This window comes from Neolamprologus brichardi, chromosome 15 (assembly GCF_056152115.1).
Source record: "Neolamprologus brichardi isolate AB-2024 chromosome 15, ASM5615211v1, whole genome shotgun sequence".
Lineage (NCBI taxonomy): Eukaryota > Metazoa > Chordata > Actinopteri > Cichliformes > Cichlidae > Neolamprologus > Neolamprologus brichardi.
Genome location: NC_142118.1, coordinates 6,060,954 through 6,081,087, shown reverse-complemented (window position 1 = coordinate 6,081,087; position 20,134 = coordinate 6,060,954). Strand labels below are relative to the sequence as shown.

General features: G+C 43.4%; 1 protein-coding gene across 2 annotated transcripts in view; it reads left to right on the top strand.

The window, feature by feature from the left end:
* The window catches only part of ino80 (INO80 complex ATPase subunit), a 39,908-nt gene that overhangs the window by 17,812 nt on the left and 1,962 nt on the right, over window positions 1–20,134 (top strand). For both annotated transcript variants that reach the window (XM_087852015.1, XM_087852014.1), the window contains exons 27-36: window positions 345–570; window positions 8,966–9,093; window positions 13,972–14,066; window positions 14,479–14,551; window positions 15,041–15,199; window positions 15,316–15,418; window positions 15,504–15,592; window positions 16,858–17,013; window positions 17,545–17,716; window positions 19,253–19,468. In XM_087852015.1, coding sequence (XP_087708141.1) covers window positions 345–570; window positions 8,966–9,093; window positions 13,972–14,066; window positions 14,479–14,551; window positions 15,041–15,199; window positions 15,316–15,418; window positions 15,504–15,592; window positions 16,858–17,013; window positions 17,545–17,716; window positions 19,253–19,468 — 1,417 coding nt within the window. The remainder of the gene's footprint in view (window positions 1–344; window positions 571–8,965; window positions 9,094–13,971; window positions 14,067–14,478; window positions 14,552–15,040; window positions 15,200–15,315; window positions 15,419–15,503; window positions 15,593–16,857; window positions 17,014–17,544; window positions 17,717–19,252; window positions 19,469–20,134) is intronic.

Below are 20,134 nucleotides of genomic sequence, written 5' to 3'. Positions count from 1 at the left end.
TACAGGAGGTCAACACTGTGACTCCCAGCTGCACTTAAAACAAACGGAGTCTCCAAAAAAGGGCTTCTTGCTCAGGTTATTCAGTAGTTGTTCAGCTTCCTCTTGCCCCCCTCACCTCCTCCTCCCTCTACACACACAAACATACGCAGATGCAGAAGTTGCTGATTCAGTGAAACCAGGACTGCATGCATCGACATCTCTCCATCTACAGCTTGAATCTCTCTGGAGCAAAGTTATCAGTTTTAGTCTTAAAAACCGAGCCTATGTCAGCGTACAGTATTTGTGCTTTGCCATCGTAAAATGTTGTTTCTAACCATCATGCAATGCTGTCTTTTGTTTCCAAGGTGACAGCAGTTCCCATGGAGCGCTATTGTAACGACCGCAGTGCTGAATACGAGTGGCAGGTGACACGCAGCGGAGGAGGCACGATCTTTAAACAGTGTTTCCTGTACGGCTCTCCTGAACTGGCATCAGAATGGCGTGTGAGGGCTAATGCCTTTCACCCACAATGCCCTGGGGGTGTGATGGCCCTCTATCCCCGCCATGGATGGTCCTTTATACGGATACCTGGTAAGTCCTGTCAGTCTCTCTGTGTGTGTGTGTGTGTGTGTGTGTGTGTGTGTGTGTGTGTGTGTGTGTGTGTGTGTGTGTGTGTGTGTGTGTGTGTTACTACTGAACATTCAAATGAGTCCCCCTGGTCTCATGCACAGCTTTTCACACTAGGCTATCAAATCCCATAAGTAAATGTCCCACAATTTACAGTCTAACAAATAGATGTATTAGATGTAGCATGTAACAGCAATGACTGTTCAAGGGGCAGCTAATCTGAAGAAAGTTTGCTTATGTGGAGAGAGATACAGAGCTTGTTTAGGGCAGTAAATGAGGTAAGTTTAGCACCACACAGAGGTGACCAATAACAGTAAATAGTGGATATCCTCTTTTATAGAATAGTGAGTAATAGAGGCCCGTGGGAGAATCCATAGATCTTAGTTCTGGGTCAGGAGGGCAGGGCAAGCAACATCACCCTCCACTATCTCTACCTGTAGGTCACACAGTGACTTCCCAGGGAACTGCTGAGATAAAGGGCTTCTGCAGAGCTTCACAACACATACCAGCAATTTCCATTGAATTATGAGATTCAATGGAAAGATTGTGTTTTGTTTTGGGGGGTTTGTCCAAGTGAATTTATGGCTTAGCAGGCCTTTATCAGAAAAGATTGGCTTGTTGAGCAAAGGGTTAGCTGCAGCACACTGAAAGGTGATTCACCACCAGGCTTCAGATGACTGATGGATGTCTAAGGTGAGAGAGGCCGCTACCTTCTTACAGAAAGCACATCCGTTCTCAGTGACCTAATGAAGGGGTCTCTGATAAACTCTGTTATGGATTATGATGACTGTTTTGTCAAATTGTCCCAGCGCAGCGGACACTGGATACCTTGTTTGATAAGCCTGCAGTGCGCTCATTTAACGACCTTTCTGAGGTGCACTGTAAAACAACAGCTTCTCTAAAAATCATAATAGGTCCTTTAGATCCTGTCAGATAAATAATAATAAAGCTTAGTCCTTTTTTTAAGCTCCTGTGTATACATGTGCTTGTGAGAGCGTTTCTGTGTAAAAGTGAGAAACAAAACAAGTATTTGTGCGTCTGTGTGAGAACAGCCTGAAAGCTCTTGTGAAGTTATACGGAGGCAGACAAAGCGAGGAAGTTTAGCTACTGGTCATTGTTCAAGTGCTCAGTTAGGTAACACTAATAGATGGTCTGCCTGTGTGCGAGTGAGTGTGTGTATATGTGTGTTGTTTCTGTACAGTCGAGCCCATTCAGGGACGTGTGCGGTGCTCACACGGGGACCGAGGTGTCTCTCAGCCCTCCGCACACACTCTCCCACGCTCAGGGGGACAAGCTTTTAGCGCTGTCTCTCCTTCACTAACAGACAGGACGGTGCGCTGGGCTGAAATCAGTATCTGGCCACGGGCTCTCAGTCCGTCTGGTCTCCCACTTCTTTCTCAGCCTCAGTAGGAAGGAAGTGACCCAACACTCAGGCACCCGTCCTCCGCTGAACACATTGTTGCCACATCAAGGCTCAGATATGTACAGTAGCTCAGCTGAAGTTTCCCACCCTCCGTCTCCTCCGCACTCCCAGCCCCACACCTTTAGAACAAATGGCAGAGCTGAATAACTGTTTGTTTTGAGCGCCATGGCGTGAGTACAGCTGCCCACTGATATCGATGGAGGAATCTAATCAGAGGACTTATTAGGAATCAGGCCAAAGAGGAGGAAAAAACAATGGGCTGTAACATTTTGGACCGTAGATTATTTTTTGTTTGTTTGTTTATTTGTTTTGATGTCGTGGTAATTGTATTATTTCCTTGAAGGAAAAAAGAGAGAGAATTAATTACATGTTAAAAATGTTAACACCGATGATGACACGATGCTTCTGTATGTCTCTGAAAGAAAGCAACATGTATTATCAGCTCAAAAATGAAGTACAAACAGCCACACTATCTTCTCCACGGAGACATGGCAGAAAAAGAAGATTGGACTCTAGTTACAGAGAAATTCTGGGCTTGTTTTCTTGCCAAATTAGTTTAGTTTGCTTTGTGAAAATTCTACTCCTCGCAACCACTCAATTAAAAAAAAAAAAAAATCAAATGGAGACAGATTTAAAGTTTAAAAGAAACTTTCAGTTCCACAGAAATAGCGTTCCTTGCTGTCTGTGTGGCCTCTGTCTCCCTCGCATTAATTAGAAGCAGCCACTCCACAAAATAACGGGCTTCTCACTATAGCACCGACTCCTTAACTCCTTTTCTAGCTTTATTGTGTACTGTTAAACGACTGTTGCTGCCATGAAGGAATCTCTGAAGGAGATGGTTGGCAGGTTGTGGAGCTGTTTTTTGGTTGTTGTTGGTTTTTTTTTTTGTTTGTTTGGTTTTTTTAGCTGCATTAGAAATCGCACAGGAGTCTGTGTGCGCGTGCTTCCATATCCATCAGTAAAGTTCTGGCCCTGCCGTTCACATTAGGCTGTGGGAAATGCAGTTCTGCCTTCCTGTCCCTTCAAAGAAACTCTGCTCTCCACCAAAATGGCAGGAAGCTTCCCCGGCCCTCTGATAGACAGGCACAAAACAACACAGACTGCCAGCCTCACCACATCACCGTCTGACTCTGCCCTTTTTAATCGGCATTAAGCTGGCACCGGTGTCCGTCTGTGGAATTCAGCTTTTTTTTTTTCTTTTCTTTTCTTTTTTTTTTGCTAGCAATGAAAAACAAATATACAGCCAAGTGTGTAAAGGGATTGTGATTTCCTTGTCCAATTTATGGCTATAAATGTGTCCACAAGAAAGAGCAAATTTAAAAAAAAATCCAGTGTAGACTGAAGGGGGAGACATTAGCCACATTATTTTTCTATGCTGGGATCTTTAAACATGGAAGCCAAGTAATCTTTGTGCTTTGATCTGTGGTAAGTTCTGAGTCAATGCCAGCCAAGGGTAACTAGCAGTAATCTGTCTTAATGACAGAGTTCAGAGTGGGCTGCTGTGGTGTGGTGCGGTGAGGTTCCCCAGCGAAACTTGGGAGTCTTCATCAGACTGTCTGTCTCTTCCGCTGCTTTAACGACTCCTAGAGAACCAAAAGAAGCGTTCCTCTTGCATGCTTGAGGGGAGGCGGTGGTGTATGTGTGAACATGTTCCATATATGCTCCTCCATCGCTCAGACGCTGCCACACTTAGTTGTGCAAGCATATTTTTTTTCTTTTAAGGGGATTCATGTTCTTTTTTTCTTTTTTTTAATGACTCTCTTTCAGGCTCCAGAGCAGAGATGCTGCTTTCTGGATGCAGACTGACTTTGTTTGGGGGGGTTGTAAACCTTCACTAAATTCTCCTGTTTTCTGTCGGGCTTCTCACTTCCTAGCTTTCAAATCCTCCCACTGGCATCTGGCTCTTAGCTGTACTGATGCTGTCGCTGTAAGAAAATTAAGTTTCACTCTGATTTTTGTCAATATATGCAGAAGCAGCAAAGTAGTGTCAGGCTAATATTTCCATCATCGGCGGTGCTGAACAAGTGTTGCTCATTGACTTATTGATTGCCCAGTATAATGTATCATTGTACAGTGAGGGGCTGGTGCTTGGTTCGATCGTTGATTCGACCTGTTCTGTGGCCTCCCATCTGTCTCTCTTTCTCACATAACCATCCATCCATCTTCCTTTACTAACTCCTTCTCTGCAAAATCGCTGTTCTTCATCACATCTGGCTCGCTTCCCTCCGTGTTCAGGGCAGCTCCCCGCTTGGCTTTGGCAGGCAACAGCAGCAGAGGGGAAGGAAACAGAGGACAGCATAGAAGATTGTAGCGGCGTATTAATGAAATTAGCGCCATAGTTGGTTTGGGAGTATCAGGCGCCAGGCACCAGGGCTGGGCCGGGGTTAATTAGCTGGCAGCAGGCCTCTAATTGGGTCAGGACCATGTCAGACCCCTGGCTCTGGCCCTGCAGGGATTGGATTACAACGTCGGGGGACAGACAGCAGGGGGAGGGAAGGGGCGAGCGAGAGAGGGTGTGTGTCGTGGGGTGGGAGGGTGAGTGTAGAAGTGGAGGAGGGAAGGATGGAGAGGCTGCTGGAGGGTGCTACAGTGGATGTAGTAGAATGGGGGTGTGAGGAGGGACAAGGGAGTGCAGCTTAATCTGCCAGCAGGCGGTAAGCATGAAGGAGATGGGGAGGGCCTGGCTGGGTGAATACCTCTGTTAGACTGGATTGGATTGAAGCGGGTGGTGGTGGTGGCGAGGAGGGGGGTGCTGTGAAAGGGGGGCAGGGCAGGTGGTGAAGCTTGATATGTGTATCCATAGCAACGGCAGAGTGGTGTGACACCACATGGGATTTGCTCGTGTTTTGGGGTGTGGTCTTATCGCAGTCCTCATCCCTGTCAGGCCATGATTTTAAAGTTGTTTTGTGCCCCCCCCCCCCCCCCCCCCCCCTTTTTTTTTTTTTTTTTTTTTTTTTTTTTTTTGCTTTCAGTTTTACTCCACAATTTGATTTACACACCACAACATATTTGGACACGATCTCTTTGTTTGCAATCAGCTACATAATATCGCTGTTGCTATGTCAATGAATTTTAGTGACTCTTTCGAGCCAACACACTGTTTTTTTTTTAGCCGTAAGGACCTTTTCATTTAAATTCCTCCAAACCGTCCATAATTCATGGTACATGCGTAGTTACTATATCCAGTTTGCTCACACTTAAGGGCAGTGGTCCTGCATTTCATTGCCACCACATGTAGCTTATAATGTAAGCATAAGTGTTACATTGGAATGAGACAGACCACCAAAGTCCTCCCAAATTGTAATTATTCATTTTCTTGGCTTCCCTTTTATAGAGTATAGGAATATGAAACTGGGGTTTTCTCAATGCAGTACTAAATGCTTTGAACTCTGCAACCTCTCTATAAGCCACATTGCTGTGGGACGATTTTTTTCTGCCTGTTTTCTTGCTTGCCTTTCTTTCTTTCCTTTTTTATTGTCTTTGTGTTAATAATTTCTCTGTGTATGAATGCAACTCAGAATTCAATATGATGATGATCAAGTGATGCCGATAAGCAACTACCAAATGCTGTATCATGGTCACCGGTGTCATCAAACACCAGAAGGTTGCTTTCTTAAGGAGCAGAGCAGCTTCCCTATTAATGGTCTCCCTCATAATCCAGTCATAAACAAAAGGATTATTGTGACTGACACGTCTCTGTATACAAGAATAATAGTATCCAACTGTTTAATATGGGATTTTCTCATTGCCTGTTAATGCCATTCAAGACTTAGTTTAAGTACATGCAACATTTAGTCCTCTTTGGCCAGAAAAATCCTCAGATAGGGGCTTTTAACCTGTCTTAAAACATGACACTGGAGTCTGGAGGCTTAAATATAATCTGCTAAACACAAACAGATCAGTAGCAGGGGTTTAGCAGTGTTGTCTTATATGAGTATTTGTGTCTCTGCCAAGTGGTGGTTTTGCGCCTGGGTGGTTGGCAGCGTGGCCCGCAAGTGTTAGTCAGTGCCCTTGACTGAGCAGCGGCCCTGGTTAGACTGGCACCTGCGGCCGGGAGGCCCCGTCTGATCTCAGCCACAACATCACCGCCGCCGCCACCACCAGGCTAATCCAGCTTCGCTGTAGCCGGAGCCACCACAGACCCCCTTTCCTCTCCGTCTGTCCCTCTCTGTCTGGACCTCTTTTTTTTCTGTTCTGCATGTCTAATCTGCTGCATGCCTGCCTCTCTTGTCTTTTACTTTCTCAGTCCATTCACTTTCTTGACGCCAAGGCCAATTACAGGCCTTTCACGGAAGGGTACATTGTGTATCTCATGGTTTGCGGTGCACTGGGCTCTTTGTACAAACCGAATAGAACCACAGCAATGCACAACTGCCTATTTTAGAGTAAATAAAGTGTCACATCGAATCTGCTTCAGTTGTACTTTAATGCCTTTAGCTATAGGTGTATTATTTAAGCCATTCATTATCCTCCTTAAAGCATTTCCTATGTCATTTCACAATTTTTCAATATTTTGTGAGTTAGCTCAATTCATTGTAGGTGTTTTCTCTTTTGTATTTACAATATAACAAGAAAAGATACTAATCTGGAAGAACGCATATCATTTACTAAATGTAGATCCCTGTTGCACCTTTCATTTTACATAATGACAGGAGATAAAACGCTCATCCTGCTAACCAAATCTTTCTAGCAAGTCTTGCCCTTTGGCAGCCATCTTGGTAATGCCCCCCAAGCAGCTATTTGGGTATTTCGAAGCCTCTGCCTGAATAAGGAGAGAGCGTACTTAATATCAGGACATAACAGCTGTTTTATTTATATTTATATTTAAAATGTTCAGCTAAACCCATTACACACACCATGCATGTGCAAAGCTTCATAACATTACAGCTTTTTAACAGCTCAGCCAGCAGTGCAGTAACTATCAGCTTCTTTCTACCAGAGCACTGAACAAGTACCATTCTAATTCAGCCTGTATGATAAACTGTGAAAACATGCAGCACACATACATCTTTTCTTCTATAATGACTAGATGCGCCCTCTACAAAGCTGAAACTGTGGGTGTAGCAAAAGCACGGTTGGCTCACATGCTTTCCAGTTTGACTGTTGGTTGTTGTTGGTGAACTTCTTTGTTTATTGTAATGGCGTAAAGTACTTGCGTTAGTAGTGCGTAGGTGCTACGTAGAGCTTTGCAGACCCACATTTACACGTTGCTATCTACGCCATACATGGAAAAACCAGTAACGTGGGCTACTCTTATTTATGCAAGTGCTGTTGATCGTCTTTAAGCTCGCTCTTGCTGCAAAGGAGACGGTAGTCATGTTATACAATGAAATTCTTAGCAGTGGAGTGAAACTGTTAAAAACAAAACTATTCACTGCAGCCATTGTCTGCGTTTCTCTTACGTGATTCTTTGATATTTGATATTTTGCACTTCTTCCTCTACGTGGCAAACTCCACTGTGGTCTCACTCTTTCATGTTCAAGCCAACTTTTTGACCGGTCAACACACAAACCTTTGCACAATCCTCTTTTCTGCAAATGGAAAAAAAATACAGGATACTTGACAAAAAAGCTACGCGCCTCAGAAAACATGAACCTTTTTCAGCTTTTCAGCTGTCCAGAAGAAAAATACAACAAGCGAAATTAAAGACGTGTATGAATTTAATCCAGAACAAATTTTGCCAGCGTATTCCCAGGAGCTGTAGGTTGTGAGTGCGAGTGAGACCAGGACTGGATGTATTTGACAGGCTGACACCACTCCACAGTGACCTGTAGGTGAGCTCTCCAATACTTCCCCAGAGCATTTCACCTATTCATCTGTTCTATTAGTTCCTCTTTAACACCTCTGCCAGGCCTGACATTTTTTCAGGAGGTTATACTAAAAGGTCACAGGTCAGGGTTCAGTCCAAGTACAAATTAGCATAGAAGGGTCTCCTTAAAAAAAGATCTATTTGAGATTGTGGGTCTGTGGTACATTTTAACACAGGTGTATATTTCAATTATTTTTTGCATGTTTCAAATATGTTCCAGGAGGCTATTTTTTTTGAAGGTATCTCAGTCTGTTTTTTGCTTTTTGGAGAATGTGTTTTGAATTAATGGCCGAAGCAAAGTGAAGAAATAACACTGGGAAATATTTATAAGCCCAGGTTTGCAGCGCACAAAAGGGCTTGGGGACAGGAGTCCACCTCTTATGTAAGACGGTCAAGCCTCACTCTCCCATAGGGACTCTCTTGTAATCCTGACCTGACCCTGTCCCCTGACCCTGGACCTGGCTTTAGGTTCTTCCCACTCAGGGCCACGACCTCTCGGTCAAACACCATCGTGTGCCTGTCACAGGGTCGAATGCAGGCACAGCTTTTTCCTTATTCTACCATTGTGTCAGATGACGTTAATTCCTCATCAGCTGGACATCGAGGAAACCACTTCAGCAGCAGACCCAGGGTCAGAACACCCCCCTCTTTCCCATTGCTCTTGTCGGTAAATCACTTGAAGGCCAGCGAATACCTGATGTGGTATCAACAGAAACGTGACCAACTGCCAGGCCTGTTTGTTCACCTTTTGTGCCTTTGTCTAAAATGGAGTGTAAATCACTTTTTCCTCAGTTTCACTTTGTCTCTTATTCATCGTATCCTTAATTCTCTCTGCTCTCAGCAACAGCACAGTCAATCATGGCACAGGCTTTATTTAAACGGTCACTAAATTAGGGCCAGATCTAGGAGGATCGGTTATTCAAGAGTCTTATCTAACTTCTGAATTAATTGGAGTTTGTTTTTTTTAACTTTGTAAGTAAGCAGATATTTTATTGTGTCAACTCACTAAATATTTTCAGTGATTAATGTGATTTCGTCACACAGCTACTTACTGAGAGTGATATTGAAAAGTTGCTGTGTTGCCACCCGGGTGGTTTGTGTGGTAAAACTTTCTTTCCCTCTTTCAGATAAGGAAAGCCTGATTACAGAAAGTGGAAAGCTCCACACCTTGGATATCCTGTTGAGTCGACTAAAGGCTCAGGGACACAGAGTCCTCATCTACTCTCAGATGACTCGCATGATAGACCTGCTTGAGGTATAAAAGCACACATACACGGCATACATCTATGAACAGAACAGTTTGTTCCTCATTTTCATTACCTTTGCCCCTTTACAGCTCTGCTCGCTCTATTCATATGTATTCTATTTATAAGTTACCCTCACACTATTGCTAATTGTAGAAAAAGTAACGCCCTGAATTCCATTCAGTAATATGTAACCTGAAGGTGAGTTAAATCTTTTAGATATCCGCTTAAATAAATTCCAAGTTTCCAAGTAAGTTGTTTAAGCTCCTCACCCGAGCAGTGTAACCGTTGGGGTGTGGCGCTACAGCACCTCTAAACCACCCGCCTGTCCCTCGTTGGTGCACTCATTAGACTGCTAATTAACAGGTCAGGACTAATTAGAGGGGTCTCATCTGCAGGGGAGGCAGCCAGATGGGAGGGATAACTGGGTGCAATAAGGAAAGCGGGGAAGTGGAGGGGAAATGGGTGATGGGAGTGGCAGGGTCTTTGGGGTTAGAGGAGAAGGAAATAACATGAAAACCGAGACAAAGGTAGATGGATGAGGAAAAGGTGGGAACAAATAAACGATCACAAAATCAGTTTTTCCCGGTTCGAGCTGGATAAATGAACCCGTATTACTTTTACCCACATGCATGTTTTTCTTTTTAACTTCTTAGATAGTTATAATCTTATTGGAAGGTCAGAGGCTGTCAGTTTGGAATCCAAGATGAAGATCGAAGTGCATTACTGCTCTCCCTACAGGAATATAATGCTGAAACACAGCCCTGACAGTGATTATGTGTCGACAGCCTCGGTGCACTACTCTGTTGTTGCCTCCATATTTGTTGCAAACATCACTATGGAGCCAAAAGCCTCTCGCATGATGTCATTGGGAATTCTGTCCCTATTCGCGCAGTGCAGAGCTGGTTCCACAGCTAAATGCTTTGATGGTAGATGGACCTGGCCCAGGTGGCTAAGGACCGTCTTCCTGTGTGTCTGGAAAACAGCAGGAATGCCTCGTGTTAAAGGCCACTGGAAAACGACAGTGATGAGAAAGCTCAAGATGGCTTCGATAATGCTGGCTAGTCATTCTGCTTTAGTGTTCTTCTCACTGATTGCCCCACCTATAGTCGTTCCCTCTAGCTATGATTTAATGAGACAACATTACAGCGCCCTGTGTATCACAGAAGTCATTGTGTATAAGTGACCTCATAATGCAATGGGAGGTGGGCGTTGGTTGAGGGGGAGGTTGTATATGACAGCATCTCCTCTGCTAATGGGCTCAAGGCAATCACGGATGAAATCATACATTCACCCAATTTGGCTTCAGTGTTTTTTTTCCTCCTCCATGTTTGTCCTTGGTCATAGCTAAAAAAATAAATAAATCTGCAGATGGAGTTCATTATCTGAAAGTGAGTCTCTGACTAAGAGAGAGAGTGCGGGAGAAGCTGATGTTGATCTGTGTCATTATCATCATTGTTTTCGTCACCAGTCGGCTGCCGGTTCTTCTGGTGACATCACGCGGTCAGTTGATGGATTAAGATTCGGGTGGCCTAAAGAAAAATAACACTGTTTGCTTTCTTTGGCAGCAGCTGATAGTGTAGTGGGACCACAGAGTCACTGCCTTCCTATTTAAGCTGAGTTTCTGGGGCTACTTAGACATCATTTTACTGCACTCTAAGTCTGAAAAGCTTAAAATGCAGGAATGAGGGGAAATGCCCACAGTCTCTTGGAACTGCTGCCAAACCAGAATAGAATTTTGTCGGTAAATGAATTAATGCAATTTGCCTTTCAGGTGTGCCTTGTTCATTATTCAATTCAATTCAGGTTAGTTTTATTTATATAGTGCCAAATCACAACAGCAATCACATCAAGGCACTTGATATTGTAAAGCAGACACCCTACAATAATACAGAGAACCTTTCAACAATCAAACGACCCCCTATGAGCAAGCACTTGGCGACAGTGGGAAGGAAAAACTTCCTCGGTGGGGCGGCCAGCTGCCATCACTAGTTTGGGGTGAGGGGAAATTGTCTTGGACTGTTGGAGTGACACACAGTGACCTATTATTCAATGAAAAGCTCGGCTTCTGCATAGATTATTTTGTGGAACATATTATGACAGTTTGTTTGTACGTTTCTGTACACTATGATTGCAAATATAGAAACTCTACAGCCTGTGACACAGAAGGAAAAGCCAGAGAGTGGAGTTTTAGTTACCGTGTTTGTTAACACTGTGGTTTTGATGAATGGATAGTTTTGCAGGTTTCATCACCTTGTCCTTGTCTGAACTGGTTTTCTGCTTATACATGCAACTTTTTAGCAGTAGCTAATCAAAGTTCACGTTCTTGCTCGCTGACACTTTGAAGGTTACTGCAGTCATTTGGCTCCTGTAATATTGTGGAACTATTTTTGAAGCCAAAATGATCTGAACTGTTGTAGTGAACCAGAGATTGCATTTTTCCTGCATTTCATTCTCCTCAATGCAGTTTGGTCGCTCACTTCTTACTCTGAGAGTTGAGTATGCTGTACTAGAGGGGGATAGAAGGGTCCAATGAGCTTTCTGCTAAGGTGTGATTTATACTGCTGTGTTGATACATGTCAAAGATATGATGTAGTTTTCATATAGCCTGCCACACACACCCTCCCCAGACATTTAATGACACGCACACACACTGATTTGTCCGCACGGTGGCGATATGCTTTGCGTCTGTGAAACAAAATGTGGTCATTTATATATTTATTCTCATTTTCTTTGCTATTTCAATCTGTGTATAGACTCTCTCTTCAGCGTTGCATTAATTTAATGCTAAATAACTGTGGCTAAACATTTATTAAGTGGGAAAAAAAGCCAACATGATCTGCTTTTGCAGTCACCATGAGAAACAGAACACGGAGAAACTCGACAGACTGGCATAGGAGCCAATGCCAGATAGCATTTTTGTAATTGCAGAATGATTCAGCCACACATGCAAAAAGAAATGTGCATAGACTACACCATAGGATGTTTTACAAAGTGTTTTTTCACACATCTGTATTAATGCCTAAAATGGGAAACACCGTTTAATAGTTAAGGTCAGTGAAGTTCTGCTGCTCCTGTGGTCTTGGGCAGGTGTTGTATGTACCACGTCACTGACAGCAGACATAACAGTCTTAAGCCCAGCTCAGTTCTGAAGTGGACTCTGTTTTATTATGGTGCCACAGCATGTTCTTTTCAGTTATTACAGCTGTTGGGTTAGGAACAGTCTGTGACCACGCACACTAATCTAACAGCATTTGCTTGACTGTGGGGACTCATTTTTAACGGGAAGTTGGGAACAGCCTGTGTTCCCAGAGCCACTTTGAAAGAAAAAGCAAAATTGCAATTGGAGTGGATAGAAAAGTATCGGGCATTCTTAAAACAAATTTGCGGGTTCCCATGCGTCGTGAACTTCGGGAAACATAGGGGTTTGGGGAGGTTTTGTTTTGGTTTTTTTGGTTTTGTTTTGTTTTTTTTGGCAAAATGTGGTTCATAATGGGCCGATGATAAGAGTAAACATTTTGTCCAGTCAGGCCGACCCGGACATAGTGCTTGATTTATAACATTTGTAAAGGAATACATTAGAAAATGAGTGAAAAACTGCAGAAATATCACACTTTCACCTACGGTTAGCACAAACTGGATCAGAATATTGTAGAAAATTGCCAGCTGTTGGGATTTATATTTCAGTGTGGCAGTAATCCAAAGCATGCTACAACTAACCAGGACTCCAAGTGTAAACCACAAAAAGGCTGCAGAGGAATTTGATCTGTCAGGTGTAACTTTTCTAAAACGTTGATTCTGCAGATTTAGATGGAGATTAGAAAGACAGCAGCGTTGTGCTGGCAAGATACCAAAGCCCAATTCAACAAGGTTAGCAGCATTTTGGCGAGCGCTGCCCTAATGGTCCCTAATGTAGTGTTCGGTTAGAGCAGATGGGGCTGTTGGGAACAGAGCCAGACACTCAGAGCGATGAGGGGGCAGGCCCTACCGGGACTGAGGGCCCCGGGTGTCGTGAGAGGGGATTTGGAGGGGGTCATAGAAAACATAGCTTCAAATCATCGTTATCATTGATAATGGCTGTGTGAGGGGAGTTGTTATGTGTGGCCATTTATTGTGACTGGTTCAGGGGGGACTGACATGTTTCATCGAGGAGGTCGCGAGTTCAGGGCAGCGCTCAAAGGAAGCTCAGCGAGTCACCTCATCACTGCTGTTGCTCTGACTTCAGAGCTCCTCCCATCAAACCCACACACACAGGCGCACACAGCGCAGCTTAGCAGACTTTGGGGGGGATAGAATATCAAGCTCTTGATTTCTCAATGCCTCCCTGGGCTCGGATTGAGGTTTCAACTCCAGCAAATGCACATAAGAAATGTGGGATTTTGGAATTTTGGACACAAAATTGCTGTCAGAAAGAAATTCTTACAGCACAGATGAATATTCCTTGACCCTTGAAATTTAACAAGTAGGGCTGCAGGCTTTATCTACTCCTCAGAGAAAGAATAGAATTTCATATTTGAGAGCTTATTAGATTCAGTGTGTAGTTGCTGCTTGCAATCCCCAGAGCAGAGGCTGAAGAACAGTTTGAGATTTGAGTTTTGGATTTGAAGTTTGGATAAGTTTGGTTTGCTGGTTTCGAAATCACTGGTGAGGGCGATCTATGAATGCCAAATATTGGCTAATCCTAGAGTACAGATTTTTTTTTATTAACTTGATGCAGATCTAGTTATTCTAGTTATAGGTTTTATGAAAATAAAGCAAAAGATGTTGTGATATTCCTCCCTACTGGAAGTAAGCCAACCTTCTGCTCTGCGAAAGACCAGAATAAATGAGGAGTCATTATTTATTTATTAGTAATTATTTTCTTTACTGTCTTTGTCCCATCTTTCCAGGAGTACATGGTTTATCGCAAGCACACCTACATGCGCCTCGATGGATCCTCCAAGATTTCTGAGCGCAGGGATATGGTGGCTGACTTCCAGAGTCGGTGGGTAAAGATAAAATACGACCTAGAGTGCAAGTGGTTGTGCGTGCACGAAATAAGACGTCACCCATACATCGAAATATATATGGGTGTGTTTAGTCCACATTCTCTGGTTTGCATTAGTACATAGCTCTCAGGCGCCAGCATTACTCTTTTTGGAGGACAAAAGAGTTTGAAGTTTATTGGAGTTTATTGAAGTTGCGTTACGGTGCAGGACTTTCACTACTGGTGCACATTTCACATCCTGTACAGGACTTAAGCTTGACATTTTTATTCTTAACTTACATTGCAACTTCATTTAATGGCATGATATGTGGATATTTGTGCTGTAGCTGCAGTTGGAAATGATATCTTCTGATTTTGTCCCCCTCTTCTATTCCCTCCACCCCCACTCCTCTCTCACTGGCCTCCACAGAACGGATATCTTTGTCTTTCTGCTGAGCACACGGGCCGGAGGGCTTGGCATTAACCTGACTGCTGCTGACACTGTGAGCCCCTTATTGATACCATATCATAGTTTAAATAGCACTAACATTTACTAAAGGTCTATATCCAGGGCAGCACACATTCTCTGTCTTGAAACACAGTTTGAGCATAAATAAATGCGTTTGGATAATGACTAAGGTGCATGATTGTGTATGTAATCAGTAGGGGTAAACACGCCTCTGAAAATGATAATGTCAGTGTTTATTAACATGTCTCGGTATAAACTCCCTGTAGCCCTGTTCGCGTGAAATTAGCTTTCATGACAATGAGCGTGAAGCGATTGTTAACACAGGACATCTGTCACGTTAAAAGGCAGTTCACTTGGGAAAACACGTCATTGTTATTAGTCTCCGAAATTGCAGAGAAGGGAGTGTCTGTTTCACGCTCAGGCTTTCTTCACACAAAAAAAATGAGACAATGTGGTAAACATGGATATCTTAATTTTAAAGAAAAATATTATGACATTTATTTATTTATTTAATCCTGTGCAGGTTATCTTCTATGACAGTGACTGGAACCCCACAGTGGACCAACAGGCCATGGACAGGGCTCACAGGCTGGGTCAGACCAAACAGGTCACCGTCTATCGCCTCATCTGTCAAGGCACCATCGAGGAGAGGATACTGCAGCGGGCCAAGGAAAAGAGCGAGGTGTGTCAAAAATATCCTCCATTCTTTTTAAACCAACAACAGCAAAATAGCACAAATGCATAATGGTCATATTAATAACAGAGGTGATTAATGCTTTAATGGTCTTCTGTAATAAGATCCAAAGGGTAGTGATCTCTGGAGGCAACTTCAAGCCAGACACGCTCAAACCCAAAGAGGTGGTCAGCCTGCTTTTGGACGATGACGAGCTGGAGAAGAAATGTGAGTGTTTTGATTGGGCAGATGTTCGAGTTTCACTGTGAGGGGAAGGAAAATATGAAAACAAACATTGTGTCTCTTTCTGTAGTGCGCCAAAGGCAAGAGGAGAAGAGGCAGCAAGAGGAGAGCAGCAAGGTGAAGGAGCGCAAGAGGAAGAGGGAGAAGTATGCTGAGAAGGTATGGAACTGATTAACTGAGTTGGTGGCTGCCTGGATGTGGAGTGGAATATGTAGAATACTTCGAGTAGAAACACATGTGAAATGTTAGAGAGAAAGTTGGAATGGAAGAAATTGTAAGGTGGGAAGATAAGGAGACAAGAGTCCTGGAAGAAACTTTTACAGAAGGTTTTGTGTTCAGCTCAAGAGTGAAAACTGTAGTCTGTCTGTTAGACGATAGACTCTCTTCTGTCTAACATAATTATAACATTGACTTGATAGTGAAGCTGCAGGAAGGGTCGAGGGGACATTGAAATCATGACTTATTCCTTTGAGACGTTATACAGTACATAGCTGGTGAATCTGACAGAAATCAGGTCACTAGTTTGAGATAGTCAGTGACTAAAGTAGGGTCAGATGGAAGGTCAGAGGTTCATCTAAAATCATTAAATATCTTCCTCTGGGGATCATATCCATACTGGATTTCATGGCAATCTGGTCAGTGGCTGGTCAGTTTTGTCTTGCTCTGAACTCAAGAGCTGAACAGAAAATGTATATGCCATGCAACTGACTGTCAGCGCATTCAGTTCAACTCAATTCAGGTTTATTTATATAGCACCAAATCACAACAACAGTCATCTCACAGTACTTTACAATGTACGATAAAGTCCTTTCTGTAAATAAGAGAAAACCTAACCCCTGTATATAAGTGGCGACAGTGGGAAGGTAAACCGCCTTTTAACAGGAAGAAACCAGGAAGGAAAACCAAGCTCAGGAAGGGGCAGCCATCTGCTGCGACAGGTCCGGGATAAGGGGAGGGATAGGACAAGACAAAAGACCCACTGTGGAAGAGAGTCAGAGATTAATAATAATTAATAATTAAATGGTAAGTGATAGATAAAAACAATTAAACAAGGTGGGTGAAGAAGAAACACTCAGTGCCTCATGGGAAGCCTCCAGCAGCACAGGCCTATTGCAGGATAACTAAGGAAGGGTTCAGGGTCACCTAATCCAGGCAAACAATAAACAATAGCCTATGTTTTATCTGAATTTAGAGATCATCAGTTTAAGTAGTTATTTTGTATCATCTGGCTTCATTGATAGATATAGCTGGGTATCATCTGCATAGCAATGCCTTCTAACAATAAGTGGCTTAAACCACTGGTTTAATATTTACTAGTTAGGTTAATTCTGTTTTAGAGGGGAAAAAAATTTCACACCCCTACTTCAGCAGAATTGATTTCATCAATACCCTCTCCTGTTCCCGTTTCTGTTTTTAACTTTCAGAAGAAGAACGAGGAGCTGGAGAACAAGAGGAAAAAGGAAGTGAACCTGGTCATTTCCCACGCCCCCTCAGCAGACAACTCTAACTTGTCGGCAGATGGAGACGACTCGTTCATCAGCGTCGAGATGGACTCGGCCATGCCCAGTCCTTTCAGCGAGGTGAGGGATCCAGAGGAAAAACAGGAGAGATGGATGGTGTGTGCATGTGTGCGATAAAGAGAGAGAAATGCTTTTGTGAAAGTGTAGGTCATAGATGAGGTCATAGATGAGATCAGATTTATGTTAAATGTGATGACTTGTGGCTGCTCCATTAGGCTTCTTTGGCCTGCATCCACAAACTCACCATCTTACTTTGCATGCTGTGCTATTAATCCTCCTCCCCTTTTCTTTTCTTATCTTTTGTTTCTTTTGGGTTATTAATTCTTCCCCTATATTCTCTTCTCCGGCTTTCCTCTTCTTTTGATCCACTCTTCTATCCTTCTTACCTTTTCTCAACCATTTGTCACTTTTATACCTTGCACATTGAATATTTCCTTTCCTTTCCTTTCCTTTCCTTTCCTTGCCTTTCTTCTCTGTTCCTCGGACTGTTCCTCTTGTTGCCCTTTACTGTACTTACCCGGTTCCTCGTTCCCTTGTGGTGCTGACCCGCAGCCTGTATGTATGTCTGTTTGTACTCCTATGCATGGACAGATCTCCTTAAGTAGCGAGCTCCAGCCCGGCTCATTACCTCCTGATGCCGACGCGGATGAGAGCAGCAGCGACATGCTCGTCATCGTGGATGATCCACTTTCCTCCGCGCCTCAGTCTCGTGCCACCAACTCACCCGCCTCTGTGTCTGGATCAGTCTCTGACAATATGAATGGTGAGAAAACAATTTTCAGTCGAGCCATCGTTCATGGAGCAAGTAGAGCAGAATACTTTGTTTTTCTGCACTTTGCATAGACTTGCTCTGCAGTTAGTGTCCCTGGAAAATTTGCTGTAGATCAAGACCAGATTTGACTTGTTACTGATACTCCCCACCTCTGAATTTAGGACATATCCGTTTGTATAGTGAGTGATATCAGCAGCTAAAGTTCAAAGTTTCCAAATAAATATGTAGCATATATGTAGCATTAAAGACAGTCACTTAACCCCAAAGTATGTAAATGGTGCTAAAAGTTGTGTTCTTCCTATATAAAGGCTTTAGAGGTCTCTCTTGCTCTCTGGTTGTTTAGCCAATGCATTTTTGGCAGTGTTAAACAGCCAGCCCACCCAGCCACGTATCTCATACACTATCAGAAACCTAATGGTTTGTCCTAACTAAAAATAATCTAAGTACATATAATCTCTTCCAAGTGTGGAGTTGCCAAATAAAACCTAATCTGTCATTTCCATGAGACTATTATCTTGTTCTACTGTTGCTAGAATAGCAAATTAGTGTGACTTACATGAAAGTCATCGCTGCACGTAGAAGGCTGGCTTGTTATGTTCTCTCTGCTATCTCGCCTTGTGTTTTAATAGGCTGGGGTCCATTGAGACAAGTGGCTTTTTACCTCATAAGCTGTGTGCAGCTCGTTTCTTGCTTGTTTTACATTTATAACAGTTTTATTTTGGCTCGGCCGCACTCAGAAATCAAGATACACGGTGAATGTTTTTTCCTTTTATCTTCACTTTGGATTTTTGCGGCAAGATAATCTCTCCTAAATCCATACTTCTTCGCTGCCATGCTAAGAGGTGCTTGCCAGCAAGATTATTGATGTGTAGTGATAACCAGAGCCAGCAAGCTGGGAAAAAAGTTGGTTCCTTCAGAGATGTAGATGATGTTTAAATGAAAGGTTTGGAAGATGAGATGGAAAGCAAATAATCAAGAATCAACTGGTGAATTGAAAATGGGAAAGGAAAGAAGAGTGAAATTTAGCCCTGAAGGTCGGGGGAAGCGTGGGGAATTTTATGAAAGGTTTTCATGTGTGCTTTGGTGTTAGTGATAGAGTAGGGCCTTTTTCCCCACATAGGGAGGTTGTAATCCAGAGTATTTGGAGTGAAACGTGTAGAGAAAATGCAGACCAGTGGTGGGATGTGGGGAGTCAGAGAGGGAGAAGACAAGGTACTGGAGGATTAGGTACATCACCACTCTGGCTCTGATTGTGCAGACAGTATGGAAAATGAGAAGAGTGTTCCTGTTTTTGCTTGAGCCAGCACTTACAGTAATGATGAGCCGTGATTAATGTGCAATTGCGCTTAAATGTTGCAGAGAAATTACCACAGTAGACTCTGAGAGACTGGGTCAAGGCCAAACCAAACTGAGTGTCTCTGACAGTGATGTTGATTCCCGCCTGACTTTATTCCTCTGTTGCCTGACTGTAAAATACTGAAGAGTTTTTTGTTACTATTTTTTCCTTTTATCACCTGTGGTGTTCAGGTGTTTCAGCCTCGGACACAATCAGTCCAGGCAGAGGCAGGTCCGGGCGGAGTCGTGGGCGGCCTAAAGGCTCTGGAGGCGGTGCCAAGACTGGAGGGAAAGGACGCGGGCGTAAGTCAACTGCAGGTAGCGCAGCAGCAATGGCAGGAGCGATGGCAGGCGCGGCAGCTGCTTCGGCAGCAGCTTATGCTGCTTATGGCTACAGTGTTTCGAAAGGTATGTAAATATTGTACGGATCTATATGCACAGGCACTGGCTGTCCAGAAATCAAAAGGAATATGTGTGTTATGTGTGCTTTGTTTACCTGTCAATGCATTTCCTGGACAAATGTTCCTAAGGACTGTTGATGTCACAACAAACATGCTTGTCCTGTTTCTCATGTTCATACATCCATATTTTCAAATGAGCACTCTTAACTCAAGAGTAACTCAGTTTTTAAAAAAAATATTGTTTTAAAATCTGTCCTTTTCCCTGCAAGCTAAATGTCTACTACCCATGCACAAGGTTACAGCTTCACCAATGTTTCAAGCCAGAGTGCTGACCTGGCATCTCTTTTCAAGCCACAATGAATGCACTGAATGAATACCTTACTGGCTCCTGTTATGGATACAGTAAGCCAAGAGAAAGTAACAAAGGAGAAGATTGTTAGAGTCCATAATCATTCCACATTCCAATCAGTGCCACACAGTTGACACTGTTATGAACTTCTCCCAGAGATGTCTAATCGAGACTTTTTTTGTTTTGGTTTTTTTGAGCAGCACGGTGGCACGGTGGTTAGCGCTGTTGCCGCACAGCAAGAAGGTCCTGAGTTCAATTCGAACATCAGGCCGGGGTCTTTCTGTGTGGAGTTTGCATGTTCTCCCCGTGTTTGCGTGGGTTCTC